We start from the raw sequence: 25,033 nt of genomic DNA, 5'->3' as shown, positions 1-25,033 counted from the left end.
ACATCTGCATCTTTGGCATAAGTAAACATGATGTAAGATCTTGTAAAAATCACATGACACCCCATGTGAAAGACAGAAAAAGCATCTTGGATTTCCTACCTCAGTTTGCTGCTAGTGCAGAGAAACGAGGGAGCAATAAAACTCACGAAGTTGACTGAAGGAATATCAATTCAGAGTAGTGAAACAGCAAATATCAGGAGACCAATCAGTTAAAATATGATGCACAAGTACCTGCAGACCTGCATGTGGAAAGTGTTCTTCCTGCAATTATTTTAGGTCCTAATTCAGCAACGCATGTGTGGAAGTGCCTTACTGCATCAGGAACAAAGACATTTAAATCACAAATGAAAACACTGTCTACAACTAAATGCAGATGATAGGTCTAGGGACACAGATTATTCTGTGATGAAGTGGCTATATGTTTTATTGCATGAAAAGTGGCCCTTAAAAAGTTATTTCTTCCTGCTTCCATTCAAATTCATTGACAGTTGTATTTTACTTACATTTTTCTTTCATCTTATCATTAAATGTTGGCAAAGACTAGAATGTTAATTTTAGTATGTATAAATAATTTATTGAGTAATAATATATGAAAATGAATTTGATATGCTTCTCTATATGAATGACATTCTATTATTGAAATTTATTAATCAGCACATTCCACTCCATCAAACCTAAATTTTTTGAGGAAGAGGAGGGGAGGAGGTGGAGAGGCAGTTTGGAAAATTGCAGTACAGTGGGCTGACTAAATCTGAATACTTGGTCTCTGAAAATGCGGATATCTGTGTAATTCAAATCATACTGATGAGATACAGAACAGTTATATGCAGTCATAATAACAATTTATATACCATCGATATTAATAGCAGTGTCTGTTTGAGAATACAATTTTAAAATAGGTACATACAATTTTATTAAGTATAAAAAGACACCGTGCAGAGCACAATACAATATATTTCATCTTTAGTTCTGGTAGTTCTCAAACTCCACTGTCTTAATTGATATTGTCACCACCGACCACTGGATAGAATTACTTCTCTGTATAAAATGAGGCTTCTCTGGATGAATTCACAATGTTTGGTTTTAAAAATACAGTAATTTCCTTTCAATGGCTACTTACAGTAATCAAACACTGTCAAAACTGTTGGCTAGCCTGCATTTGGTTTCTAACATATGCTAGGATACTGCCAATTTCCCCTGTTCTGCTTTGGTTCTCTCTGTTTGAGAATAGATCCTTCAAAATATTGTTTCTGACTGTTCCAAGTTCACAACCAGAACACTGGTTCTGACCATTTCTACATTCCTCACATTACTAAACCTTCACTGATATCATCTGTAGTTTTCAACATGCAAGGGTTGTCCCCTAAGCTCCTTTTCTCCCCGTGTTTTTTAATGAAGCATAGAAGGCATGATGAAAATGATTATTTTTTAGAATTTGGGGGTTCAATTTTCTTGTTTTCTTGAAAGTAGATGACATCTTATAGCCTTCCAGCTTTGACTGTTCTCTTTGGAAAAGCAGACATGTAAACTTAAGAACATAGTTATATATTTTGCACATTCCAATTTGGTTTGATTAAAAAAAAGTCAGAACTCTTAACTTCATATTCATTTAACTGATAATGTGCGAGTCTTAAAAGAAACAACTTACACTTCCTCCTCTGTAAAATATATTAATATTAGACTGAAAAATAAATTAAAGAATACAGAAAAGCCAAGATTATGCTATCACAGTAATACCTGCCAAACAAAGCTTGGTCCTTTGCTAACATTAGCTTACTACATTTGCAATACATGCTAAGCAAAGACCCTACTTCTCTAACATGTACATTCAGACAATATATATTTTATGGAATAAATATATAATATATCCAGTTATAGATTTCTGAATAGTAACTATAATAGATACAAGCAATACCTACGTTTAAAAATACAGTTCTAGGATTCCCTAACTTTACTACTAATAAAATTAAAATTGACCTAAAACTTTCTCACTCTGTTGATGCATAATAAAATATATGGAAACACCAAGAGTAAAAAGCCAATTGCTTCTACAAATGGAATACTTTATAAATATAGTAAATTGCTATTTCCAGAGGGAAAATTGAAAATTATAAACAGGAAGTTAGATTAAAACAGCTCTACAATATATAGTACAAAGTGGCTATGAAGCATGATGTACGAGTTTGATGTCTGTGGCAAAACCTGGAACTGATGTAGTTGTTTATTTCTGGAGATAACTGTAGAGAAAGATTCTGTCCCCAAAGGCAGCCAATCCTGACCTCCTTAAAACCAACCTTTCAATGACTAGAGAAAGCCAACTTGCCAATTTATCAGAGTAAGGAGTGCAAGATTAGATCAAACAGCATTATTTGGAAGCCCTGGACTTCTCTGTTTCACAGGGTTTACCTATCATGCTGTTCTCATTAGGAATAGTCACAGAAGTACGATGTATCTGTGACTGCCCTGTGCTGAAAAGCCTTATCATGAAAGTACCCTCCCTATGGCTGCCTTAACTACATTATTCTTGTACTGCACATTCTCCAGATGAATTCTGTTTTGTGTTCCTGTAAGTTGTTTCCTTTTGCTGGAATGCTGAAGTACAGCTCTAGTTGCTTGGTTACTGAACTCTTGATCGAAGCTTTTTTTTTCTTGAGAAAAACCTAGAATTAAAGAAACACATTTCTCAGAGCAAGCATAAGGAATTAAGTTGCTGGGTGTCTCTTTCAGTTTAAAGAAAAAATTAAAATCAGTAAAAATACCTTACTTGCCAATAAAAAGATTTACATAACTAAAAATATGAAAAACTTCACGTGAGACTGTGCCATTTGTATGTCTGTCTCCTGCAATGACCCTATTTTACACAGACCCCCAAAACTTACTTAATGAAATACTACTGTTTATACCTCCTGCCAGAGTTGAGGCCCTGAGGTGGTATTCAGATCCCACTCAGAGCCTTTGTTTGCACCAACAAAGCTGGAATTCTGATGGTCATAGGACAAGGAGTCTACAAAGGGCTTTTTCCCTAAATATCAGCAGAGGTCAGTGTCAACATTAATAATGATGAAACCATCACTGGGAGCTTCAGTTTCTGACCATCTGGGGACTTTCTGAGTCACTTGCAGACTTTTCCTGGTACAAACATCCTGTTTTGGAAACAGCTGGTATGAGATGCGGAGGATGGGGATAGAAGTCATTGGGATAATGCTTCCTACCTGATTTCATTTGGGCACAAAGGGAGTGTATCTATAAATGTATTCAGCTCACAAACTCTCACTGATTTCAGAATAACTGCATATATGGAGAATCTCAGTACCTCACATGCCATGTGTTTTGACTACACTGGGAAACTTGTAAGGCTCTTGGAAGCTATTGTAATATTGAATGTCAGTCAAGTGTGAATGAAATACTTCATAACAAACTGGAGATGAGAACCTACAACTTGGGGGTTCCCTGCAGAGGAACAACATAGTCAGGTTTGGGTTCAGGGAAGGTACTAGGAAGACTTGGGAAGTGGGAGTGTTGATCTGCTCGAGGGTAGGGAGGCTCTGCAGGGAGACCTGGACAGGCTGGAGCCATGGGCTGAGCCCAACTGGAGGAGTTTCCATAAGGCCAAATGCCGGGGGCTGCCCTTGGGCCACAACAACCCCCATCAGCGCTACAGGCTTGGGGAGGAGTGGCTGGAGAGCTGCCAGTCAGAGAGGGACCTGGGGGTGTTGATTGACAGCTGGCTGAACAGGAGCCAGCAGTGTGCCCAGGTGGCCAAGGTGGCCAATGGCATCCTGGCTTGTGTCAGCAATAGCGTGGCCAGCAGGGACAGGGAAGGGATCTTACCCCTGTACTCGGCACTGGTGAGGCCGCCCCTCGATTCCTATGTTCAGTTTTGGGCCCCTCACTACAAAAACGACATTGAATGACTCGAGCGTGACCAGAGAAGGGCAATGAAGCTGGTGCAGGGTCTGGAGCACAGGTCGTACGGGGAGCGGCTGAGGGAAGTGGTGGTGTTTAGTCTGGAGAAGAGGAGGCTGAGGGGAGACCTCATCGCCCTCTACAGCTCCCTGAAAGGAGGCTGCAGAGAGCTGGGGATGAGTCTCTTTAACCAAGTAACAAGCGATAGGACAAGAGGGAATGGCCTCAAGTTGTGCCAGGGAAGGTTCAGACTAGATATTAGGAAGCATTTCTTTACAGAAGGGTTTGTTAGGTGTTGGAATGGGCTGCCCAAGGAGGTGGTGGAGTCCCCATCCCTGGAGGTGTTTCTTAAGAGTCGGGTTGACACAGTGCTTAGGGATCTTAGGTAGTTGTGAACTGTCAGTGTTAGGTTAATGTTTGGACTAGGTCCTATCCAACCTAGTTGATTCTGTGACTTGTCTTCATGTGCCAGCAGCAAATCTCGATGTTCTGTTGCAGAGTGGTAACAGTCTAGTTGAAAATACATTAAACTATGTCTAAATCTGGTAGAATATTCTTGTCATAAATGCGGTGTTTTTTAATTAAAAAATGTTCCCAGGAACTACAGACTTCTTAAGCAGTCTTGCTTTCAGATAAACTGGAGCTGCACAGTGGCTATTGATCCTGGGGTTATTAGCTGGAAATTGGCTCCAGTATTTGTTAGGGCCTTTCACCTATTTTCAAAATGTATTTTTAATTGGGACAGACCATATGGACATGTACCAAAGAATGAGCTCTCCTCATCCTCACCACAGTTAAGTGCTTTCTAGGGCCCAAGGGTATCTCCTACCCCCTGACTGTCCTCCTCGGGGCTCCCCTCAGCCTGCCCACAGCCCAGGACCTCATGTCAGCCCTTTGGGGCTCTCAGTCCCTGCCCCAGGAATGCTGCACCAGGGTGGGTCTCCAGGTCCCCACAGCCCTGCCCTGCCCTGTCATGGGTCTCACTGAGCCAGGCGCACATACAGGCCCAGCTCCCATTCCTGGGCCCATCTCCAGGGAGGTGCCCAATGCCTGGAACTGAGGGTCTCCCAGTGCCCCTGGCTGGGGCTGGGACAGCCCCCAGTGCCAGCCTTGCCCTGCCAGACCCCTGGTTGCTGCAGCCCAGGCAGGATGCCATCAGTGGGCTTTAGGGAAGACCAATGAATTGTCTCACCTACGACATATGGTTTTGCTGTGTAGTTTGCTGCTGTTGCTGCTGCTGAATGAGCAATTGCTGCTGTTGCCGACGCCGAGCTGTTCTCAGTTTTTCAAAGCGAGCCTCCATCTCCTCCAGCACCTTGGGAGTGTAGCGTACCACCAGCTTGACGCTGTCCTTAGCTGCCTTCAGCAGCTCCACTGCCTTCTCGTGGTGCTCTCCTTCCACGCTCTGGGAGCAGGGAGAACAGATTTAATAATGAAAATGCCTCTTTAATCTAAAGCTGTGTTCTCTTCTTCATACGGAAAGGCTGTAGGGGTTTTAGCAAGTTTCCACACCATACGTTTTTCAAGGGACCATTAAGGGAAAGTGTTGAGTTAAATAAGATTTATGTACTTCTAGGAATGTATTCATTTTCATATTTTAAATAATTCAGATCTGGTTTAGGTTGTATTACAAACCTAATTTCTAAGCTGTGTAAAAAGGAGGGGAAATACTCAACAAGCATTATGCAAACAAAAGTAATGTTAAAAAAGCCCCAAACTCTGTAGTAAAAACCCAAACAAACTGTTTGCAAAGTACAAAAATAAAATCCTATTTAAATGTTGTTAAGAAATGAAGAAATTGCAAGTTTGAAATGGCAATTTCTTTCTTATGCCCTGGCCCTGTTTGGATCCCACAGGGAACGGTGTGTAGTGATTAGCAGTCACTGAGCTGCAGGCAAAGGAGCATGCCCGCTGCTCCCAGGGACAACCTGCCTCTTAGAGTTAATGGCATTGCTAACACATTTAACATTTATGTGATGGGGGTTCTCTACTGGAAATAAACTAGTGTTTATCTGGTTAGTTGTAAACAACCAGACACTAACCGAAACATTCCAAGTTCTTGCTAAATTTCCAAAAGGGGGAGATGATTTAGCTGTGAAAAAGAGTATTTAGTTTCTACCATTAAGTGGACTGATCAGAGTGCTTTTCAGGCATGTGGATTGTTCCACACCTTAAGAGGAAAGAAGAAATTTTCTAATGGTGTATGACTGCTCACATGTGTTGTAGGGTATATTCCAACAAAGAAAAGTATCTCTGTGCAGAAAAAAAACCCTCTGCACAACTGAGATCTCCACATGGATTTTATATAATTTAAAAACAAATAATTTTCTTCCCACATAAAATAAATCAAAGTTTTACTACATGCTGTGTTTTAAAACTCTTATGTATACCATGCTATTTAAAATGAAACTATACCCATAGGCTTCCAAAGAAAAGCAGCAGCATTCAAAATAATTGAAGTTCAGTTCATGCTACAAGAATAACTTAGCATCTTATAGCGACTGTCAGAAGGAAATTCTTTCTATTTTCATCTCTACTATTTAACTTAGTAGCACTGTGCAAGAAGAGTGAATAAGAATTGCTTCTGCTGTGGCACACTATGAGCTAGAAATAATGATTTAAAAGTTTCAAAAAGACACCATACACTTCTACATAAGTAATATAAAAAACAAAATTCAAGCTTATTGCTTTGCTATTTATCTTCCTTCTCCTATTAAATGTCCTTCAACATATTAATAATTATTTCATGTCTGGGTCAACTGACTGAACTCAAGAGTTTCTACAGAAATGTTAAGATGCTTCAGGCTACAAACAAAAATTGCAAGCTCCCAAGCTACATGAAATAGCTAAAATACTCATTTGCTTTCAAAGAATTGGATGGTTCTAACCAACACCAATAAGCAATTGTGATTGTATCTGTTCTGTAGGAGAATAACAAGATGGTGTACTTTAATACTTCATACAGCTTAGTAAACTGCCTGTTTTCCTTCCTATTTGCCTCCAGCTTTGCTCTTCCGTTTACAGCCAGTATTTTCTAATGAGAAATTAAGGGTTTGACTTTGTTGCTATCCAGGTCAATGGAAAACTCCCATTGACTTGAATAGGAATGATTACAGAATTAAGCCTAAAGCTCTGAACCATAACCAAAGAGGTGAAAGTAACAAAGGCAAAGTAAAACATAGTGCTGCTAAATACAGATCCTACTCTCCAAACATACCTAACTCAGGTCTTAACAACTACAGTTTTCAGATGCTATTGTTTGCTATACTTGCTCTTAATGTCATCTTCGTCACTTGCACTCTTATTTCCAAGGCATTACAAATGCTTCACCTGCATAGTGGTAGCTACACCACTGAAACAGCAGAGCCCCTTGAAATAAGGAAAAGAGCTTATAATACCAACAAAGGAAGTTGTTTTGCTGTTTGAATTATTCCACTGCTGCAAACTCTTGAGACTGTGCTGTCGAAGGACTCCTGCTGGTATCGGTCATGCCTGCACAAGGGATTTTGCTGACTGGATTACACTGGCTGGGGACGTTGTGAGGATCTGACACTCATGTTACTTTAGAACTACCCACCAAACATGGGATTTAATAAATTTGTTTCAGAACATGCATCTTTATTTAATATGTAATTTTTTATTACATATATTTATATATGCTTACGTCTGTACTTCCCTTATAGCACTGGCAGATTGCATCAAAAAAAGGGATGCAAAGTACTGTAGAGACAAGAACAGTTGAAAGAACTGCAGATATGGTGTGAGGAAACACCAACTATTACTGTAACCAGGCTCACAGACTTGTCATGAATATGAAAGAAATCCCACTCTCTTGCAGACAAAAAAGAGAATCTGATTGTTGCCCCACAAGTTGAGAAACCAAGAATAATATTTCTATTAGGTATCTCTAAGCAAATGCTTGGGTGAGAAATTCGCCGATACAAACCTATTTTGTATCCCTTTCTGTATCTGACTCACACCAGGTATCTGACAAATGCAGAATCTTTGCCAGATATGAACAGCCACCAGCAAGTGCCTTTGCTGAGCCATCTGCACAGCCTACTGCTTTAAATTTTCTTTTACTTTTAGGGGGTGTGGGACAAAAGTATGTAAAAAATTCCCCAGCATAATGAGAAAACACTTTTTTAACATCCGGTGAAACTGCTCAAGGAACCATTCATCCCAGTCATGCTGGGATAGCAAATCTGGATTCTGAACACACAGCTCTAATTTTATGTTGATAATTATAAAGTTGGATAACCACCAACTTCTGAGCATAAACAAGTTACAGATACTTCATTTTAATTTTATGTTCCACTGCTGAGCTGTCTGTTGTACATACTGTATATTATTTGTTTTTCTCCAGCTAAATTGAGCAAAACATAGAGTGAACTAGTCCCAGTGAACAATGTTAAATTTAGACCTATTTCGTCCTGTTTCAAGCCGTCTGCAAACAAATTACCACTTCTATAATTTTGCCTTTTTACGAATTATTTTGTATGGGCTCAATTCAGCCTGAGATTGGTGTATGAACAGTTGCTCATAGGCATTATTTCAAATATGCAACTGCAATTCAAACTTCAAATTCTGTTGTTTAGACTCTGAACACAAAAATATTTTAGTTGCATCTCTGAATCAACTTTCTTGTATGCCTACATGCAATTGGGAATTCTGTATTGTGTTTTTTTTCTACATTAGCTTAATATATATTCTAGAGCACATTCATAAAATTTTTTGAACAGAGTATCATGAAACAGAGGTGACAACATAATCAAATTAAATATATCTTGACATCTGAAAGTCATCACTTTCCTCCCCAGTATCTGGCTAGACACTTGACAGTAAAAGGATTTTTCAACAACCATCCATCAATTAGTGCATAGAAACTATTTTTATCCACCTTTTTATTCACCTGCTGAAAGAAATGCTGAACAACAACAAAATTACTTGATCTACTTCCAATCAGTGATGTTCAGGCAATTTACTTTATTAAATGTTCAGTTGATTTATTTTTCCTTGAGACTAAATAATCTTTTCGGTGGGTTTTCTTTGTTTTGTATCATTACTTTCTCATTGTATACTGGGGCAAGCAAGCTTCCAGATCTATTATTTCTCTTTTGAGAACATGATGGTTGATAGAATAAGTAGAAAAAGTCTGTGTGAAGTGTTGCGCTGAGATTTTGTTTCAAGAGAAAGGAAATAGCTATTGTTGAGAGAAACAGATGACAACATGGAAGCATGCAGAAAACAGCACTTTTTCATTCTTTATGGGCTTGCAACAAAGAAGGAATTTAAGTTGGAAAGTCTTGTATTTATGACTGGATTCTATATTATGACTGACTCCTACATGCCTTTGGTGCATTTACATATGAGGTTTAGATGGAAGTTTTGCATGAGAAAGGATTGTTTGCATTAAGAGAAGTGTAGGGTTATATGAATGAGTGTGCATACCTTTTCAGTACTTCACATTCCCTTGCAAAAGGGAACAAAAAGCAAAATGAATGGCAGAATTTGATCTGTATCATATAGCCAGAGCCTTATTTTTCCCTCTCTATTCCAACAGCTCTTATTTTTACCTCCATATTGATATTCACAGTGAAACTACTGCAGAACAATCCACCCTTAAGCATTGACTTGCATGAAAAATGACTGTTAAAAATGTACCTTTTTACTGAGAATACATGCTCCCTGTTTGTGTATATTTGTACAGCTGATTTCTCTGACAAAGAGAACATAGCTGGATGAATGTCACTGAAAGAAATCTGGAATGCACCTTCCGTTGCAAATCATCAGCACCAAATGTGCTTGCCAAGTTTCTTTTGATTTTGTGTTCAGAGTCTCTGAAGGTCATAAGACTACATAAGTGTCACCAAGGCATCACTGTTCTTGGAAAGGACTGTGTGCCTCAGAGGCTGTGAAGTAGGAGAATGACATAGTCTGTTATTATGCTTGTACTGCAAAAGGAATTTGCAGAATTATCAATTAAGACATAGCTTCCTTGCAAATTAAGCATGTGGTGAAATGAAAGACCCTCCATTGCAACAGAATTGGTAGTGGCACAAAGTTGTCAATGCAGCTTTGCCTCACTGCACCACAAATGCACACTGAAGGTCTCTCACAGAGCTAATTCTTTTGTTTCATGTGGCTGCATTTTAAATCACGGTATTAGAACATCTGAGAAAAATGAAAAAACAGATGAAAATGAAAGCTCTATCAAATTTTCACATACCACTCCATTAACTGAAAGCAGCTGGTCCCCCCGTTTGAGCCCTCCATGCCTTTCTGCAACTCCTCCAGGAATGATGCGAGAAATATAAATAGGTGAATTTTGTTCCTTTCCTCCCATGACATTAAAGCCCAGGCCTTCATCAGTCTTTGGCAGCTCCACCACTCGCGGGTGTGAATGGCCTTCGCTTGCAGCAAACGCAGCAACTGTTGCCTAGAAGAAAAGAAAACGAGTGATTTGGCTATGTAGGGAGAACTCTGATATGCACTCAGTTGTTCATTTGCAGGAAGAATCAATTCCTGTGAAAATATTTCAGTATCTTACTCTGACTTTTTCTGATTATCTGAAAGCATTTAAAGAATATTAACTTCCATGCCAATGCTTTTGAAATAAAGGAGTAAGCAGAGAAGTAAAGAGTTTAGGAGACTTGTCAAAGATAACACAGAAAGTTAGCAGCAGAGCCAGAAGTAGGCACTGGGAAGCCTGACTACGCAGTGGTGAACACTTATGATCACTAGCGCATTTCTTCTTTGCCTTTTCACAGGGACAAAATTTATTACTGTGGGATAAGATAATGTGATGTCTACTGTGCTCTTAGTTCAAATAAAGTGGATGAACTGAATTTTTAACTCTCTGCTCTGCTTTCAGAGGTACAGAATTATTTATTTTACTCTTTGGGTACAGAAAAAAATCCCCAAAAGATAGTCTTATTTTTAAAAGTTTAATTCATAATCTTTATGAAATCTTGCAAACTACATAACTCCTGAAACAGGAATATGAGATTTTTTATTATATAATTGGATCAAAACTTTTATTGAAAAATTAAATCTTAAGACAATGAACTTATAAATCAATTAGAAAAATCCTAGATTGTTCATCCTACTCTAGCAAAAAAAATAATCCAATGTAACAAACTGTAAGGCTTGCATCCAGAAAATATTACATCTTATATTTTATTCTTCAGTACAAATATTTTCCTACAAACATTAAGAAAATCTTTTATCCTTTCAATGTGTTTCTAGTCCCAACTGCCCAAACAATTCTTCACTATACTAATGTTTATTGAGCATCCTAATAATGCTTATGCTTTATAGAAGCTAGTGGATGATGTGACATAATGGATCATTCTCAGTTACATGTTTTTGCACATGCAGACCTTGTCATCATGCATACGTTTTAGGTCAGACATGAATGCACTAGGAGAATGCAATGCAGACAGCCCAGAAATAACCAGGAAATATTGCGATACTGAAACATTGCTCTGTAACCCTGCTGTTCTATATGAATAAGAAATGAGAATGGCAAACACTAATTGGATTTATCCCCATTTACTATACAACATAGCAATAATTTCTATGTTTACTTGCAGTGTAGACAAATCAGGATTTCATATACACATTTCTTTATATAGAACCATAGACTACAAATTTACATTGTCCATTAACTTTCAATTAGAAGAAGGTTAATATCAGAACAGCCTACAGAAAATAACATTCTATTTAGTATGGAAAATACACTGCAATTTTGTGTATATTAGGTTACTTGCTGGCTACTATACAGCTTGCTTCTCTAAAATACTGTAGAAATAATTTTGTAACAGATTCCCAACCTTCATCTGCTGATATTACTTTAAAATAAAATCTCTTAACATAAATACACAATGGTTAAGATCTTAGATCCACTATGATTTCAGAGAGTTTTGTCACTAACTTCACAGGAGTGGGACCACAAATATATCTAAAAAAGATTTATGGCTTTTGAAGGTTTACCTGTTTTTGCACACTACGTGCTATACCACCCAGAAGGTAGTGTTGAGTACAAAATGATAATGGGAACAAGAAAGCCATGGTGGATCTCCCTGTTTGGAAGCATCTACCTTTGTGCATGTTATGAAAATACAGAGCATATTTCATACTGGCACACAGAATGGGTTCTTTCATGGTTGTGTGAACTCCCTTAGAAAATTATCATTTTGGTAGTAGCAGTAATGCAGCTGTCATGGTCTAAGGATATGAGAAAGGCAGGTCCACATGGATAAAGAGACTATAGTTTATTAAAAGCGATAATGCATCAGAAAAAATGGGCTTGCATTTGGCTGTGGAGTCTCTTGATCGTGCCATTTTTGTCCCTGTTCATCCCTACCACCTGCTCAGTACCTACAGTTCCCATTAATTAAAAGTGGAATTTTGACTGTTTGGTTTCTATCTCCCAAATCTTTGTGTCCTCTCTGGATGAGCCATATGAGAAAATAGTCCATTAAAATAGTGGTTGTTGCAGGCAGACTTCTACAGAATGAACCACTAGATTTGCTTTTGCAAAGCAACTTTTCAAAGAGCATCAAATTCCATAAAATCATTCTCTTTTCTTAAGCTACAGAAGCAGCATAAAGGTTGAAATTTTCCATTATGATTGTTACCTGGGAAGTAGCACTGGTTCTAGACTCTGGGCTGCCACTGATGTCTAAATTTTCTTACAGTGTACACACGAATACCTGAAACACACACGCGCACAGTCAATTACTAGGTCACTTCAGTAACACGTATTTCAACAGTTGCACGTATCCTACCTTTGCAGTGGCCCTGGCTCGGAATTCGGGGCAGCCATTAACAGTTATGGTTTCATGCATGTATTGATACACCTAAAATGTTCATGAAAATAAAATGAAATTAATTATATAAGCAAAACAAGGACTTTATATTAACCCAGACAGGACAGTCCCTTTCCCTCCTAAGGCTATGTTTCATTAATGCTGTATTCATGCAATCACATAGTAAATGTCTGCTAAACTTTTGCGTGCTTAGGTTTATGGAGACCATCACTCTTTCTCATGACAGTTTGCAAACTGAACTGTACATCTTCTGACACAATTCCCTTCCCATCTCCAGCACATTTCCCAAAATCAGGACACTTATGTTCTATGTTATCAAAAATTGGGTCCCCAGGCAACTGATTTGAATGCAAATGATCTGAACTGATTTGAGTGGTGTCTTAGTCTCCAAAAATGGCTTGTTTGTTCTCTGAACTCTCCTATGAACTAAAGATCTAGGAGGCTGACATTAAAAAAATATGTAAGTCGCTCATCATACAGACGTTGAAGAATGGAAGTGAAAATGAAATTTCAGAGAAAGGTCACAGTACTGGTTTCCTTCAACCATAGCTAGGAATGGTGATAAGGGCTGTCTGTCTGGTGAGACACGCATGGACAAAGGGTAAGATTATCCTTTATAAAGGAATTGTAAATTCACATGAATGGCATAAAATCAACATTGCCAATATGTAGAACTTTCTGTCTGTTGTTTTTATCTGTTATACACTCTTGGCCACCTTCTCTGGTCCTTAACTCTCCCTTTTAAACATCTTCAGTAACAAGAAAGGAAAAGACACTGCCTTTTTTCTCTAGAAAACCTCTTAGACAAAAAATATAAAAAAATGCCTTGATACTAGCCAGTTATTTTGAAAGCAAACTTAAAAAATAAAAATATTTATATATAACATATGGAAATGTTTTTGTTTTGTTTTGTTTTGTTTTAAAGGTGAATGCAAACAAACAAAACATTTTATTTAATTTTATTATGAACCCAACAAACCTAAAAAAAATGTTCCTATAGGCCACTGATTTACTCTGGGTATTTTCTTGACCTGCTTTATCAGGAATTTTGTCTTTTCATGACCTTTATGTCTCAGGCTGCATTCCTCAGAGCGAACCTTTGCTGGTAAAGTATGTTAGCTTTTACGGCAGTATCTTTCTTAGGGTCCTTAAGAACTGTAAATTCAATTGTACTTTCCAAAATATATTTACTTTTCACTGATTTGGTGATACTTTAGCAGGAGTGCCAAAACTTCCCTCTTTGGTAATGTAAATGTTACTTTGGCAGAGAGGGTGTCAGATCCTGTACTTAGTTGACCTATCCCTGGAGGTATTTGAAAGATGTGCAGATGTGGTGCTTAGGGACATGGTTTAGTGGTGGAACTGGCAGTGTTCGGTTTGTGTTTGGACTCAGTGATCTTAAAGGTCTCTTCCAACCTAAATGATTCTATGATTCTGTAATTCTACAAACAATGGCTAAAAACTTCCCCATCCCGCTGTCCTGATGACTTGTTATGCAGCATCATAATGCTGTATCTCTCCTCACTGAGCCTGTTATTATAAAACTTACATACCGATGAACATACTGCTACAAACATCTAAATGGAATTAAGATCTGTGGCTCATTTCTGATCTCACTGGACAGACACAGTGGTAAACAAACACTCTTGAGTAGTAAAATGTTTGGGATGACTGATCCCCAAACCTTTTTTGAGGGATATCATACACAAGGGAAAGGCAAAAAAGGAGATAACAAGTGAAATCCATTTTAGAGATCTAAAATATCCTAAACACTTTCAAAGTAAAGCAAAAAGATTGTTTGTCTTGACTACTGTCTGCACATAAGGCATTCTAGGACTTAATTCAGAAAAACTTGGGATGGTGAAGAAAACTGAGACTAGGGGAGCATGCTGAAAAGTTTCTTGCTTTCTCCATTTGAAATGGAATCCATTGCTTCCATTGGTACAATTGACATTGACCTGGGTAGAGGCCAGGATTTTGCCATCACTTTTAAAAATATAGAAAAAGAAAGCTCTTTTATAGCCTCTAAAGGATCTCTGGTTTGTTCTATCTTTGTACTAGATGATGCCATCAAAAAATAGGTTGAGTCTACATACTCAGCATTATCCTGCACAGATCAGTTCAATGTTTATTGCATTATGTTGTAGGGCATATTCATATTTAAGAACAACTACTACATTATATAAGAACACTGTGTAACTGCAGTAATGAATCATTAAATACTTGTTACTTCAAAACCCATCATATATTGAACCACTGATGATGATGTATCTTCTTGCTATCTGCAGGCTCCCCTTCATCTTAAAGGAGAAGAGCAGATTGTACACATCGTTTTTGTTTGCACAGCTCTAAATGCTGTGGCTGGCTATAATGTCTAAAAGAATGTATTTGATTGTTGAACTATTACGGCATTAAATTGTTTTGAAAATAGGTCACAATATTTCAGATATAGAACAGTTACTAAGAAGTTCTTTGAAATATTCATTACTAAGGTAGGATATCACAAAGCTGAGCTTATAATGACACATTCATGTGATTATTTGCTAGGTTTGTTGTCATATAACTTCATATTGTCTTCATCCTACCAATATCTAGCTGGTAGACTTCATCATATCCAGTATTATGCTGGTTACTACTAGTGAAAGAACAAACTCACTAGTGTGTGATTAAACAAATATGTTAAAAAGGAATCAACTGACCCCAAAACTTGTGAAAAATATGATCAATAATGCCACATAATCCTTGGGTTTATTTGTAAATTCTCAATGATAACATTTAAAATGGTGTTCTGCAAAGAGTTATCAGTGATCATAGTATGCATAGCACAGTTCTTAGGAAAAGAAGTTTTGTATGTCAAATCTCACTCTATAAGCAACAGATGCAACCAGTCTTGAATAGCTGCTTGGGGCATTTGTAAATCTAATTTTCCAGTTTGACTGTTACATAACGTTTAATGTAATTTGAGTTTAAGAGGAATAAAATATAAATATAATAATAAATAAATAAATAAATAAAATAAAATATAAACCTACACAACTTTCTTGTTATTAAGTCTGTTTAACAACCAGACCCAAATTAACTGTACCTGTTCCACCAAGCTCCTCCAAGCTCTTTGTAGGGTTCAGATCTAATCATTGCTCATTCTAGCAATGTACAAAAAGCACAATGAAGTCCATAAATAACTATTGTTTGCCTTTAGCCACACTAACCCCTTTATCTATGCTGTTCTCAGCACCACCTTAACCATGATTTATGCACAACGAATCCATTCTGCTGCCTCTTCTGTGTACACAGAACAGATAAACTGAAAATCTCTTTGTTCTCAAACTAAATAAGATGGCATTTAAATCCCCACAGATTGGAATACAGCTTCTTGTTCAATCCACTGTACATGACAAGTAATTGAAATGTTTTGTAAAATCTTTCCTTTCAGTGCCTACTGTTATCTGTACAACTGATTACATTTTTAAACATACAGTGATTCTCCTGAATCTAACAATGTTATCCTTAAGATGTCCTTATCAGACCTTCTGTAGATTTTCTTATTTGGACAAAATATTGCTCAGTACAGAAGGCAAAGGTGGAGAATTTAATTGTAAGTATTTGAAAAGCTCTTTTAGGATATTTACTAAAGAAGTATTTTAAAACAGTAATCTTTGCTGACCATGGCAGATGAATCTTTTCGAAAGACATCACTGGGTAATAGGAATGAGTTGAAGAAAGACATTTAACATATCACAGAATCACAGACTTGTTGAGGATGGAAGGGACCTCTGGAGGTCATTACGTCTAATCCCCTTGCTCAAGCAGGGCCACCTAGAGCCGGTTGCCCAGGACAGTACCTAGACAGTTAATATACGTTACTAATTTGAAAAAGAGCTGCCTATCTATTTTTGTATGTTCAGCTATTTCTTTTTAGAGTGTCTAAAAGAGTACATGGGTGTGTAGTAATATTACTTGCTGACAGACTCCATACACAGTCTGATGGTCTGGTGTTAGTGAAAAGCATTTCCACAATTCATTAATAATAGAGATTAAATTACAGGTGAAACGTCAATGTTTCAAAACACAAAGCTGCAGCTGTAAGGTAAAAGGTAATATTTCAAGTAATTTTCCCCCATAGCGATTTCTACCAAGATTGTCAGTGTCTGTATGCTGAATGTTCATCGGGTTAAAAGTGTGCTGCAGACAGTGGTTTGTTCACACAGATCTCATTTGTGCTGTGGAGCTAGATGTACTTGGCTTTGTTTTCTCTTTCCTGTGGTGCAGAGAATACAACACTCTCATTAAGAAATACTCCTGAAAGCACAAATATAGATCTCGGACTTTTTCAGCTTCTACAGGTAGTCTCCTCAGACACAATAACCTAAAGTTATTGACCACAGTACTCAAAAAATACAAAAAGAGTGAGGGAGGAAAATTGCAACTAGAAAATCTGAACTTGGAAGTGAATCCTCCTTGTACTGTGGCAGCTCTTGCTGGCACAGAGAAATGTACGTTTTATTACGTCTCCCAGCAGGAGCTGTAGTGAGTCAGATGCAGCAGGTATAATTGTCATGACGATGGTCCTCATCCCCACGCATTCAGCTGGGAGGCAAAGCAGCTGGTTTAGCATTACTGAAGCATGGGAAGGGGGATGGCCTTACAGGTACTTAGGAGCTAGCTTCTTAACAAAAATTACTCCATATGGACTCATAACAAAGCAGCATGTACTGGGCTGGCCTATTTAAGTCAATGTGAAGCTTTAGAAGAAGGTCCAGGAATAGCAGTGCACTTAGTGGCCTGTTTTATAAAGGCAGCTAGAAGCAGAATTCTGTTTACAACCTGAATGATACAGCATCTTTTCTGCTGAATTCTAGAAGTTACAATTAAATTAAACAGATTTTGTTCCATTACCTTCTGTAAGAGGTATTCAGTGTTTCCTCCCCTGATGAAATATTATGTATTTCTAAGTGCAGCTGTACCTACAATAATGATGCTCAACAGATGTTAGGTCAAGTCAGTCTAAACATCAGAAGGAAAGAGGTGTGAGATAGAAATTATTTTATAACAATGAACAAGTGTTCCAGAAGAAACCCACAAACAAAACCCAAGAGAGAGTACATTGCAACTTAGACCTGTGAAGCAGCAGGCCCAGATATACTTTTCTGAGATTTCTAAGTGAGGAAGTAGCCTTTTTGAAAATATTGGGGGTTTCTTAGCATATGAGACAACATATGTAAGAAGTAGTAATCAGCTGTGTTTCCACAGTGCCTGCAGTATGATAATATATAGAAAGACATAAAACTCTTCCTTCAACAAGTCACAACCTAAGTAAGTGCCATAGCTAAGCAGTTAAAGGGTGGAATGAAGAAGCAACCTCCAAAGAGATTGATAATGACGTTTAACACATATACTGGCATCATCTGGGTTTAGTTTATTTAGCTTGTCTGCCATACTTTTTATTGCTTCAGTGTAGAAGAGAACTGGTGGAAGAAGTCTTTCAAGGAAGAGAAGAAGACAGGAGCCTGACAGACAGTACAAACAGGGAGAGTTAGCGTGAGAATAACCAGTGCAAGGACGACATAATTAGTTTCATTGCACTTATGTCAATTGAACAGTGTATATATGTGCATCCTTGCAGAATTGAGGCTAAGCTATAAAAGAGAAATTATTATTTACTTACACCTCAGTATGATGCTTCTGCCATCAACTATGCTGAATCCACCTTCCTAATTGCCTTCATATGTTGGAAATAATGAAGCAAATATTTCTCCCTTCTAAGATGTCAAGTGGAAAGGAATATTTCAATGTCTTTTACCATGGTGAGAAGAGCTCATGTCTGTGAGTATGTACTTTAGTCAACATTACTGCAGGCCTCTCTCCTCGCCTCTTCCCAAAATCTGCAGCCAATTCTCATACCTTCAGCCTTCTTCTGAACTTAAGAGGTGAGACCCACAAATCATCTCATTTGGTGTGTGTGGCCCAGTCCTTGGGGCAAAAGGATGCCTGCTCTTCTGCCAGGGAGAAGTTACCGTGCAAAGGTGGGTGCACTGCAGAGCTGCTGACCTCCACTGCAATGTCTGTGAATGCCTTGTTTCTAAATGCAAACTTCCATCTGCAGCACAAACCAGCTGTGTCTTTTTTTCCCCCTCTAGTTTGTTTTCATCATTTCATCATTTGTTTTTACCTCTTCACATACTGTCTGGCATTTTTTCCTTCCTCACAAACTCTTCTCTCTATTTTCCATTCTTAATCCAATACATTCATGTCTGTGGAGGGAGATATGTTGGTTTATACCCCTGGACAGACTACCCCAGAGCTGTACTTCAGCACTCAATTCAGATCATACTTCTACCACATCAGTGGGCAAGAATATTTTTAATACTGCAATGATCAGGAGGGACTCTGGTCACCTTAACCTCTTGTACACTATGTTCCAACATGGAACCTCATCTAGTAATTTCTGCAGCAATCATACTTTTTGCTTGAACTAGAGTCTTTAGAAAGGTCTGTGAATTTCAAGCCTCCAGCTTGTTTAGAAAATTGGTCAACTGCTGAACAGCATTTCCATTAAAAATGAATTATTTATAATCTAAATATGTCCAATTTCAAGTTATAAGTGTTGGATGTAATTTGGTCTTTTTTTATTTCTTCTCCACTGGAAGTATTCATAGGTCTTTGTCTCATTTTGGATATATACACCCTTTATGATAAATTTGCTGAGATTTCAAGCAGCATTTGCTTTTCTACAAAAACCCCCCACAAACCCATCACAGAATCATCTAGGTTGGAAAAGACCTTGAAGATCATCTAGTCCAACCATTAACCTAATAAGAAATGCTTCCTAATATCTAGACTAAACCTTCCCTGGTGCAACTTGAGACCATTCCCTCTTGTCCTATTGCTTGGTTAAGGAGACTCATCCCCAGCTCTCTGCAACCTCCTTTCAGGGAGCTGTAGAGGGTGATGAGGTCTCCCTTCAGCCTCCTCTTCTCCAGACTAAACACCCCCAGTTCCCTCAGCTGCTCCCCGTACGACCTGTGCTCCAGACCCTGCACCAGCTTCGTTGCCCTTCTCTGGACACGCTCGAGTCATTCAATGTCCTTTCTGTAGTGAGGGGCCCAAAACTGAACACAGGAATTGAGGGGCGGCCTCACCAGTGCCGAGTCCAGGGGTCAGATCCCTTCCCTGTCCCTGCTGGCCACGCTATTGGTGACACAAACCAGGATGTCATTGGCCTTCTTGGCCCCCTGGGCACACTGCTGGCTCCTGTTCAGCCGGCTGTCAATCAACACCCCCAGGTCCCTCTCTGACTGGCAGCTCTCCTGCCACTCCTCCCCAAGCCTGTAGCGCTGCTGGGGGTTGTTGTGGCCCAAGGGCAGCCCCCGGCATTTGGCCTTATGGAAACTCCTCCAGTTGGGCTCAGCCCATGGCTCCAGCCTGTCCAGGTCTCTCTGCAGAGCCTCCCTACCCTCGAGCAGATCAACACTCCCACCCAACTGGGTGTCATCTGCAAACTGACTGAGGGTGTACTCGATCCCCTCGTCTAGATCATCAGTAAAGATGTTAAACAGGAGTGGCCCCAAATCCGAGCCCTGGGGGACACCACTCGTGACCGGCCGCCAACTGGATTTAACTCCGTTCACCACAACTCTTTGGGCCCGGCCATCCAGACAGATTTTTACCCAGCAAAGTGTGTGCCCATCCAAGAATGAGCAGCCAGTTTTGCCAGGAGAATGCTGTGGGAAACAGTGTCAAAGGCCTTACTAAAGTCAAGGTAAACAACATCTACAGCCTTTCCCTCATCCGATAAGCAGGTCTCCCTGTTGTAGAAGGCAATCAGGTTTGTCAAGCAGGACCTGCCTTTCATAAACCCATGCTGACTGGGCCTGAGCATCTGGTTGTCCCACATGTGTTCTATGATGGTGTTTAGGATGAGCTGCTCCATCATTTTCCCAGGCACCAAAGTCAAGCTGACAGGCCTGTACTTTCCCAGATCACCCTTCCGACCCTTCTTATAGATGGGCGTCACATTGGCCGATTTCCAATCAGTCGGGAACTCCCTGGTCAGCCAGGACTGCTGGTAAATGGTGAAAGCGGCTTGGCGAGCACCCCAGCCAGCTCCTTCAGCACCCTCGGGTGTATCCCATCCGGTCCCATAGACTTGTGTGTGTCTGTGTGATGTAGTCAGTCACTGACTGTCTCCTTCTGGAATGCTGGGGGGTCATTCTCCCAGTCTGTCTTCTGGCTGAGGAGGCTGGATTCCCTCAGTACAACTGGTCTTCTTATTAAAGACTGAGGCAAAGAAGGCATTAAGCACCTCAGCCTTTTCCTCATCACTTGTTACCATGTTTCCTCCTGCATCTAGCAGGGGATGGAGGCTCTGCCTGGTCTTTCTTTTTCTGTTGACATAGAAATATTTCTTTTTGTCCTCGATTGCTGAAGCCAATTTCTAGCCAGGATTTAGACCCAATTTCCACCCTGGATAGTCTCACAGCATCTCTGTAATCATTTTGAGTTGCTAGCCCCTTCTTCCAAAGGCTGTAAACTCTCCTTTTGTCCCTGAGTTGAAGCCAGAGGTCCCTGTTCAGCCAGAGTGGTCTTCTCTGTCATCAGCTTCTCTTACAGCACCTGGAGACAGCCTGTTCCTGTGCCATTAAGGCTTCCTTCTTAAAAAGCGCCCAGCCTTCCTAGGCCCCTATACCCTTCGGGATCGTCTCCCAAGGGATCCTGTCAAGCTGGTGCCTAAACAAGACAAAGTCAGCCCTTTGGAGTCCAGGATGGCAGTACTGCTGCCCCCTCTCCTGGCCTCTCTAAGAGTAGAGAACTCTATTATTTCCTGATAGCTGTGCCCTAGTTGGCCTCCAACCGCCACATCATCCACCAGTCCTTCTCTGTTGACAAAGATGAGATCCAGCAGGGCACCTTCTCTGGTCGGTTCACTCACCAGCTGCATCAGGAAGCTATCTCCCACACATTCCAGGAATCTCCAGGACTGGTCCCACTCTGCTGTGTTGTATTTCCAGTAGATGTCTGGGAAGTTGAAGTCTCCCGTAAGAACAAGGGCAAGTGATCATGAGACTTCTCCTAAATGCCTATAGAATATTTTATCCACCTCTCTGTCCTGGTTGGATGTCCTATAGTAGACTCCTATTACATCTGCCCTGAATACTGTACATCATCTTCATTATGTCTCTGAGAGCAAACTGACAAAAGGTCTTCTCTTGTCAGCATCAAAAGGACAAGTCAGTGGATGCCTGCGAGTATGGTGAGGTTGAAATGGTTGAAAAGTACCTCTGAGGGGAAGGCATGTGATACTTTATTGGGCTTACTGGAAGTACCAAAAAGACTGTATTATATAAGTTATTTCCTACAGCTACCGAATTTGGACAACTAGTAGAAAAAGCTGCTTTGTGACAACTAGTCTGTATTAATGAGCTATTTATATCTGACAGAATGTGGTCATTCAAGGTTGCTGGCATTCTGAATATTTTTACATAATAAGCTTTCACTAGCCTGTGAGCAGTTACATGTTTGCATTGGGAAAACTGTTGGTGTCTATTTTCAAAACTAAACATCTGTATCATTTTCACAATTGTCATAACAATCCCTTTCCATGAAGTAACACTGCATGGATGTTGCCACATGCAGTAGGGATTCCAACCCACTAAAAATCTCAAACCTGTAAGCAAAACTCAGTCTTGTTTAACAACCTAAGGAGATAAGACAGTTTTAATTTCACATGTGGAAGAAATATTATGAACGTTGGCTTTTACATTTTCATAGAAGATTATCTTATTTAAAAGTTTCCTTCTCTGGGGACAGGGGTTATGGAGGAAATTAGGTCAATTTTACCAAAGTGAAAAAAACAATCCAAATCTTGATGCATTATTAAGCTGTCCTTAGACAGTAGGAAAAAAACCAGCACAGGCCTGAAACGTTAAAAATAAATGAAGTATAATCACTGTGAGGGTATAATATTTTAATTTAGGGTGGAATACTTTATGGAGGGTCCAGCTAAAATGCCATAGTATTACTTGCTCCAGCAATTTTTCATTTTTTGTGTGTATAAGGGTGGTGCTCACTCTGCTCTGACAGTATGTGTGTTGAATTAAGTTTTGGTCCCTGAGTTCTTGCCATATGAGGCTGCGCCTGTCCAAGAAACAACCCAACAGGGGTTACAGGCTGGGGCCAGAATCTCTCTCTTCCCTTCTGTGCAAGCAGAAGAACATAGCAGATGTACCAGGAAATGCATGCTGTCGCATCCTCTGCACATATTGGATGAGTCAGTTGAAATACTCCTGGTGGTGTTGTTAGGACACACAAGACCTCTGTGCACCCCCTCTTTTTCCCTCCAATGTCGATTCTGTCTGGAAACATCACTCTGACACTGTAACGTCAATAGGAAGTTGCTTGGCACCTCCTTAAGAATAATGAAAAATAGACTTTTATTTGCAAGTAAACATTACCCATATGAGGAACAATAAAAATATGACTTGGTCATTTAGTTTATTTCATGTCCCTTACACACTGTTCAGTACTTTGCTCTAAATCAATGGCAACTATGATCCTGCATTGAGGACAGTTGTAGGTGTCTCAGAAACTGTATGCTTTGCAGTCACTAAACCTTAGCAAAATACTGTCCTAAGTGTCTCTTTTGCTGCTTCAACTGCAATATACCGGGATCAAAAGAAATAGCAACATGTGATTAGTTAACTCCCATAAGACCACTTGGAATTCATAACTTACAATTTAAAACACTCTCTCTCAGACCTCACTGCCATTTACTTTTAAGTTCAAAAGTATGCCAAGCATTAATAAACATTAATTTCCTCCACTTTATTAGTAAGTCTGTATAGCCTGTTGGGGATGCCCTGTACCACAGCCGTACTCCAAACTTTAGCAGATTTGGCTAAACCTTGCCAAAATCAGCACCTGGATGAAACATGACATAACCTGAGCCCATCATGCAAATTCATCTCAAGTGTTCCTATTAAGCTGAGAAGTCATGGAGAAGAAAGGAAACTGCTGATGTTTCTTTTTTTAAATACCAACAAAAAATGTAGCTAAAATGGAGTTTTAAAACAGTTTTACAATTTCTTTTTTTTTTTTCTGAAGACACAATTAAAAAATGGAGACTGAGCAGCATTTCTCAAGTCTCATCAGTGACATCAGTTAAGCAGAAGCAGGGGGTTACTGAGGCTTAACCAAGGCAGAAACAGTGGTGCAGTGGCTTCCAACAACCTGTCAGCATAAATATTCCTCAGTAGTTCACCTTGCGGCTGATTTCTCTCAAGAGGAAGAAGCAGGCTTGAGATGAACTGCAGCAGACGCTACTCTGTTTATTCTTAAGAGTTTTATGTAATCAAATATGATACTGCAACAATAAACTAAAATGATAATGTGAGGAAAACAAGAAAGATGCTGACATGTACAACCAATGTTCCACTGGAGTCACTTTCTGCAATAGATGCAACTGCACCTGTGTGCAGAATTAAGCACATCACCTGAGCACCACTCATCAGAGAGTTTTAGTAAATATGGTATAGCTATCTGAATAAACTGTAACATGAATGAGTCATTGCTTTGATTCTATACATTGCAGGACTCTTGTAGCACTAAAATATTTATCTTTTGTGAAAGGCACAACTACACAAGCAGAGCACAAATGTGTGTAGATATATGGCTACAATAGTCAACTCTGAAAATTGATCTTTAATCAAAACCAATGGGCCAAAGCACTGATTAAAGACCAGTGATACAGTTTAGCCCCAGATTGTGGGGTAGTACATCTGTGAAATTGATGTATTTAGCTGTAGGCAGCTAAAAGAAGTGACAACAGCAGCTGTTTTAAATATCCTGCAGTGAAGTCATGGAAGTCATAGGAACTTAGTAATTGCACAGAGACTTAATAATGCCTTCTCTCAGATAATGCTTGGGCAGCTTGGTAAATTCATATAATTGCCATTAATGAAGGCCATCTGCTGAGTGACAAGGTAATAATTCCAAAAGTTCTCATTCATGCCATCCAGGGCTTGCAAGCAACAGAGCAATGCTTCAATTGCTTATGGTAAAGTGGTAAATGAAACTCCATTGTTTTTCAAAATTTGCATAATTTCTGGCTACATTCACCCTAAAATATAGCACATATTTTAACACAATAGTATAATTTTGTACAAAAAAATATTTTCTGTGTTTACTGCTAACTTAAGCTTTTCTGCTGAACTTTCTCAATGCCTAATACCGCAGGGTGGCAAGATAAAAAGCCGGAAGCCCATCTTTTGAAATTTGGGTTTTTTTCTGTCCTAATT

At 39.3% G+C, this 25,033-nt stretch overlaps 1 protein-coding gene across 2 annotated transcripts in view; it reads right to left on the bottom strand.

Annotated features, from left to right (window-relative positions):
• Nucleotides 1-552: 552 nt before the first annotated feature.
• The window catches only part of LIN7A (lin-7 homolog A, crumbs cell polarity complex component), a 48,681-nt gene continuing 24,200 nt past the window's right edge, over nt 553-25,033 (bottom strand). Inside the window, exons 3-6 of one of the 2 annotated variants that reach the window (XM_026864073.1) lie at nt 12,699-12,770; nt 10,136-10,345; nt 5,099-5,311; nt 553-2,660 (exon numbers count right to left, since the gene is read on the bottom strand). In XM_026864073.1, the coding sequence (XP_026719874.1) occupies nt 5,099-5,311; nt 10,136-10,345; nt 12,699-12,770 (495 nt within the window). In that variant the 3' untranslated portion in view covers nt 553-2,660. The remainder of the gene's footprint in view (nt 2,661-5,098; nt 5,312-10,135; nt 10,346-12,698; nt 12,771-25,033) is intronic. The other variant, XM_026864064.1, reaches the window with a different exon arrangement.

This window comes from Athene cunicularia (assembly GCF_003259725.1).
Source record: "Athene cunicularia isolate RWA chromosome 1 unlocalized genomic scaffold, athCun1 chr1_part2, whole genome shotgun sequence".
Classification (NCBI taxonomy): Eukaryota; Metazoa; Chordata; class Aves; order Strigiformes; family Strigidae; genus Athene; species Athene cunicularia.
Note: the sequence above shows the minus strand (reverse complement) of the source record. Positions and strands in the feature narration are given on the sequence as shown.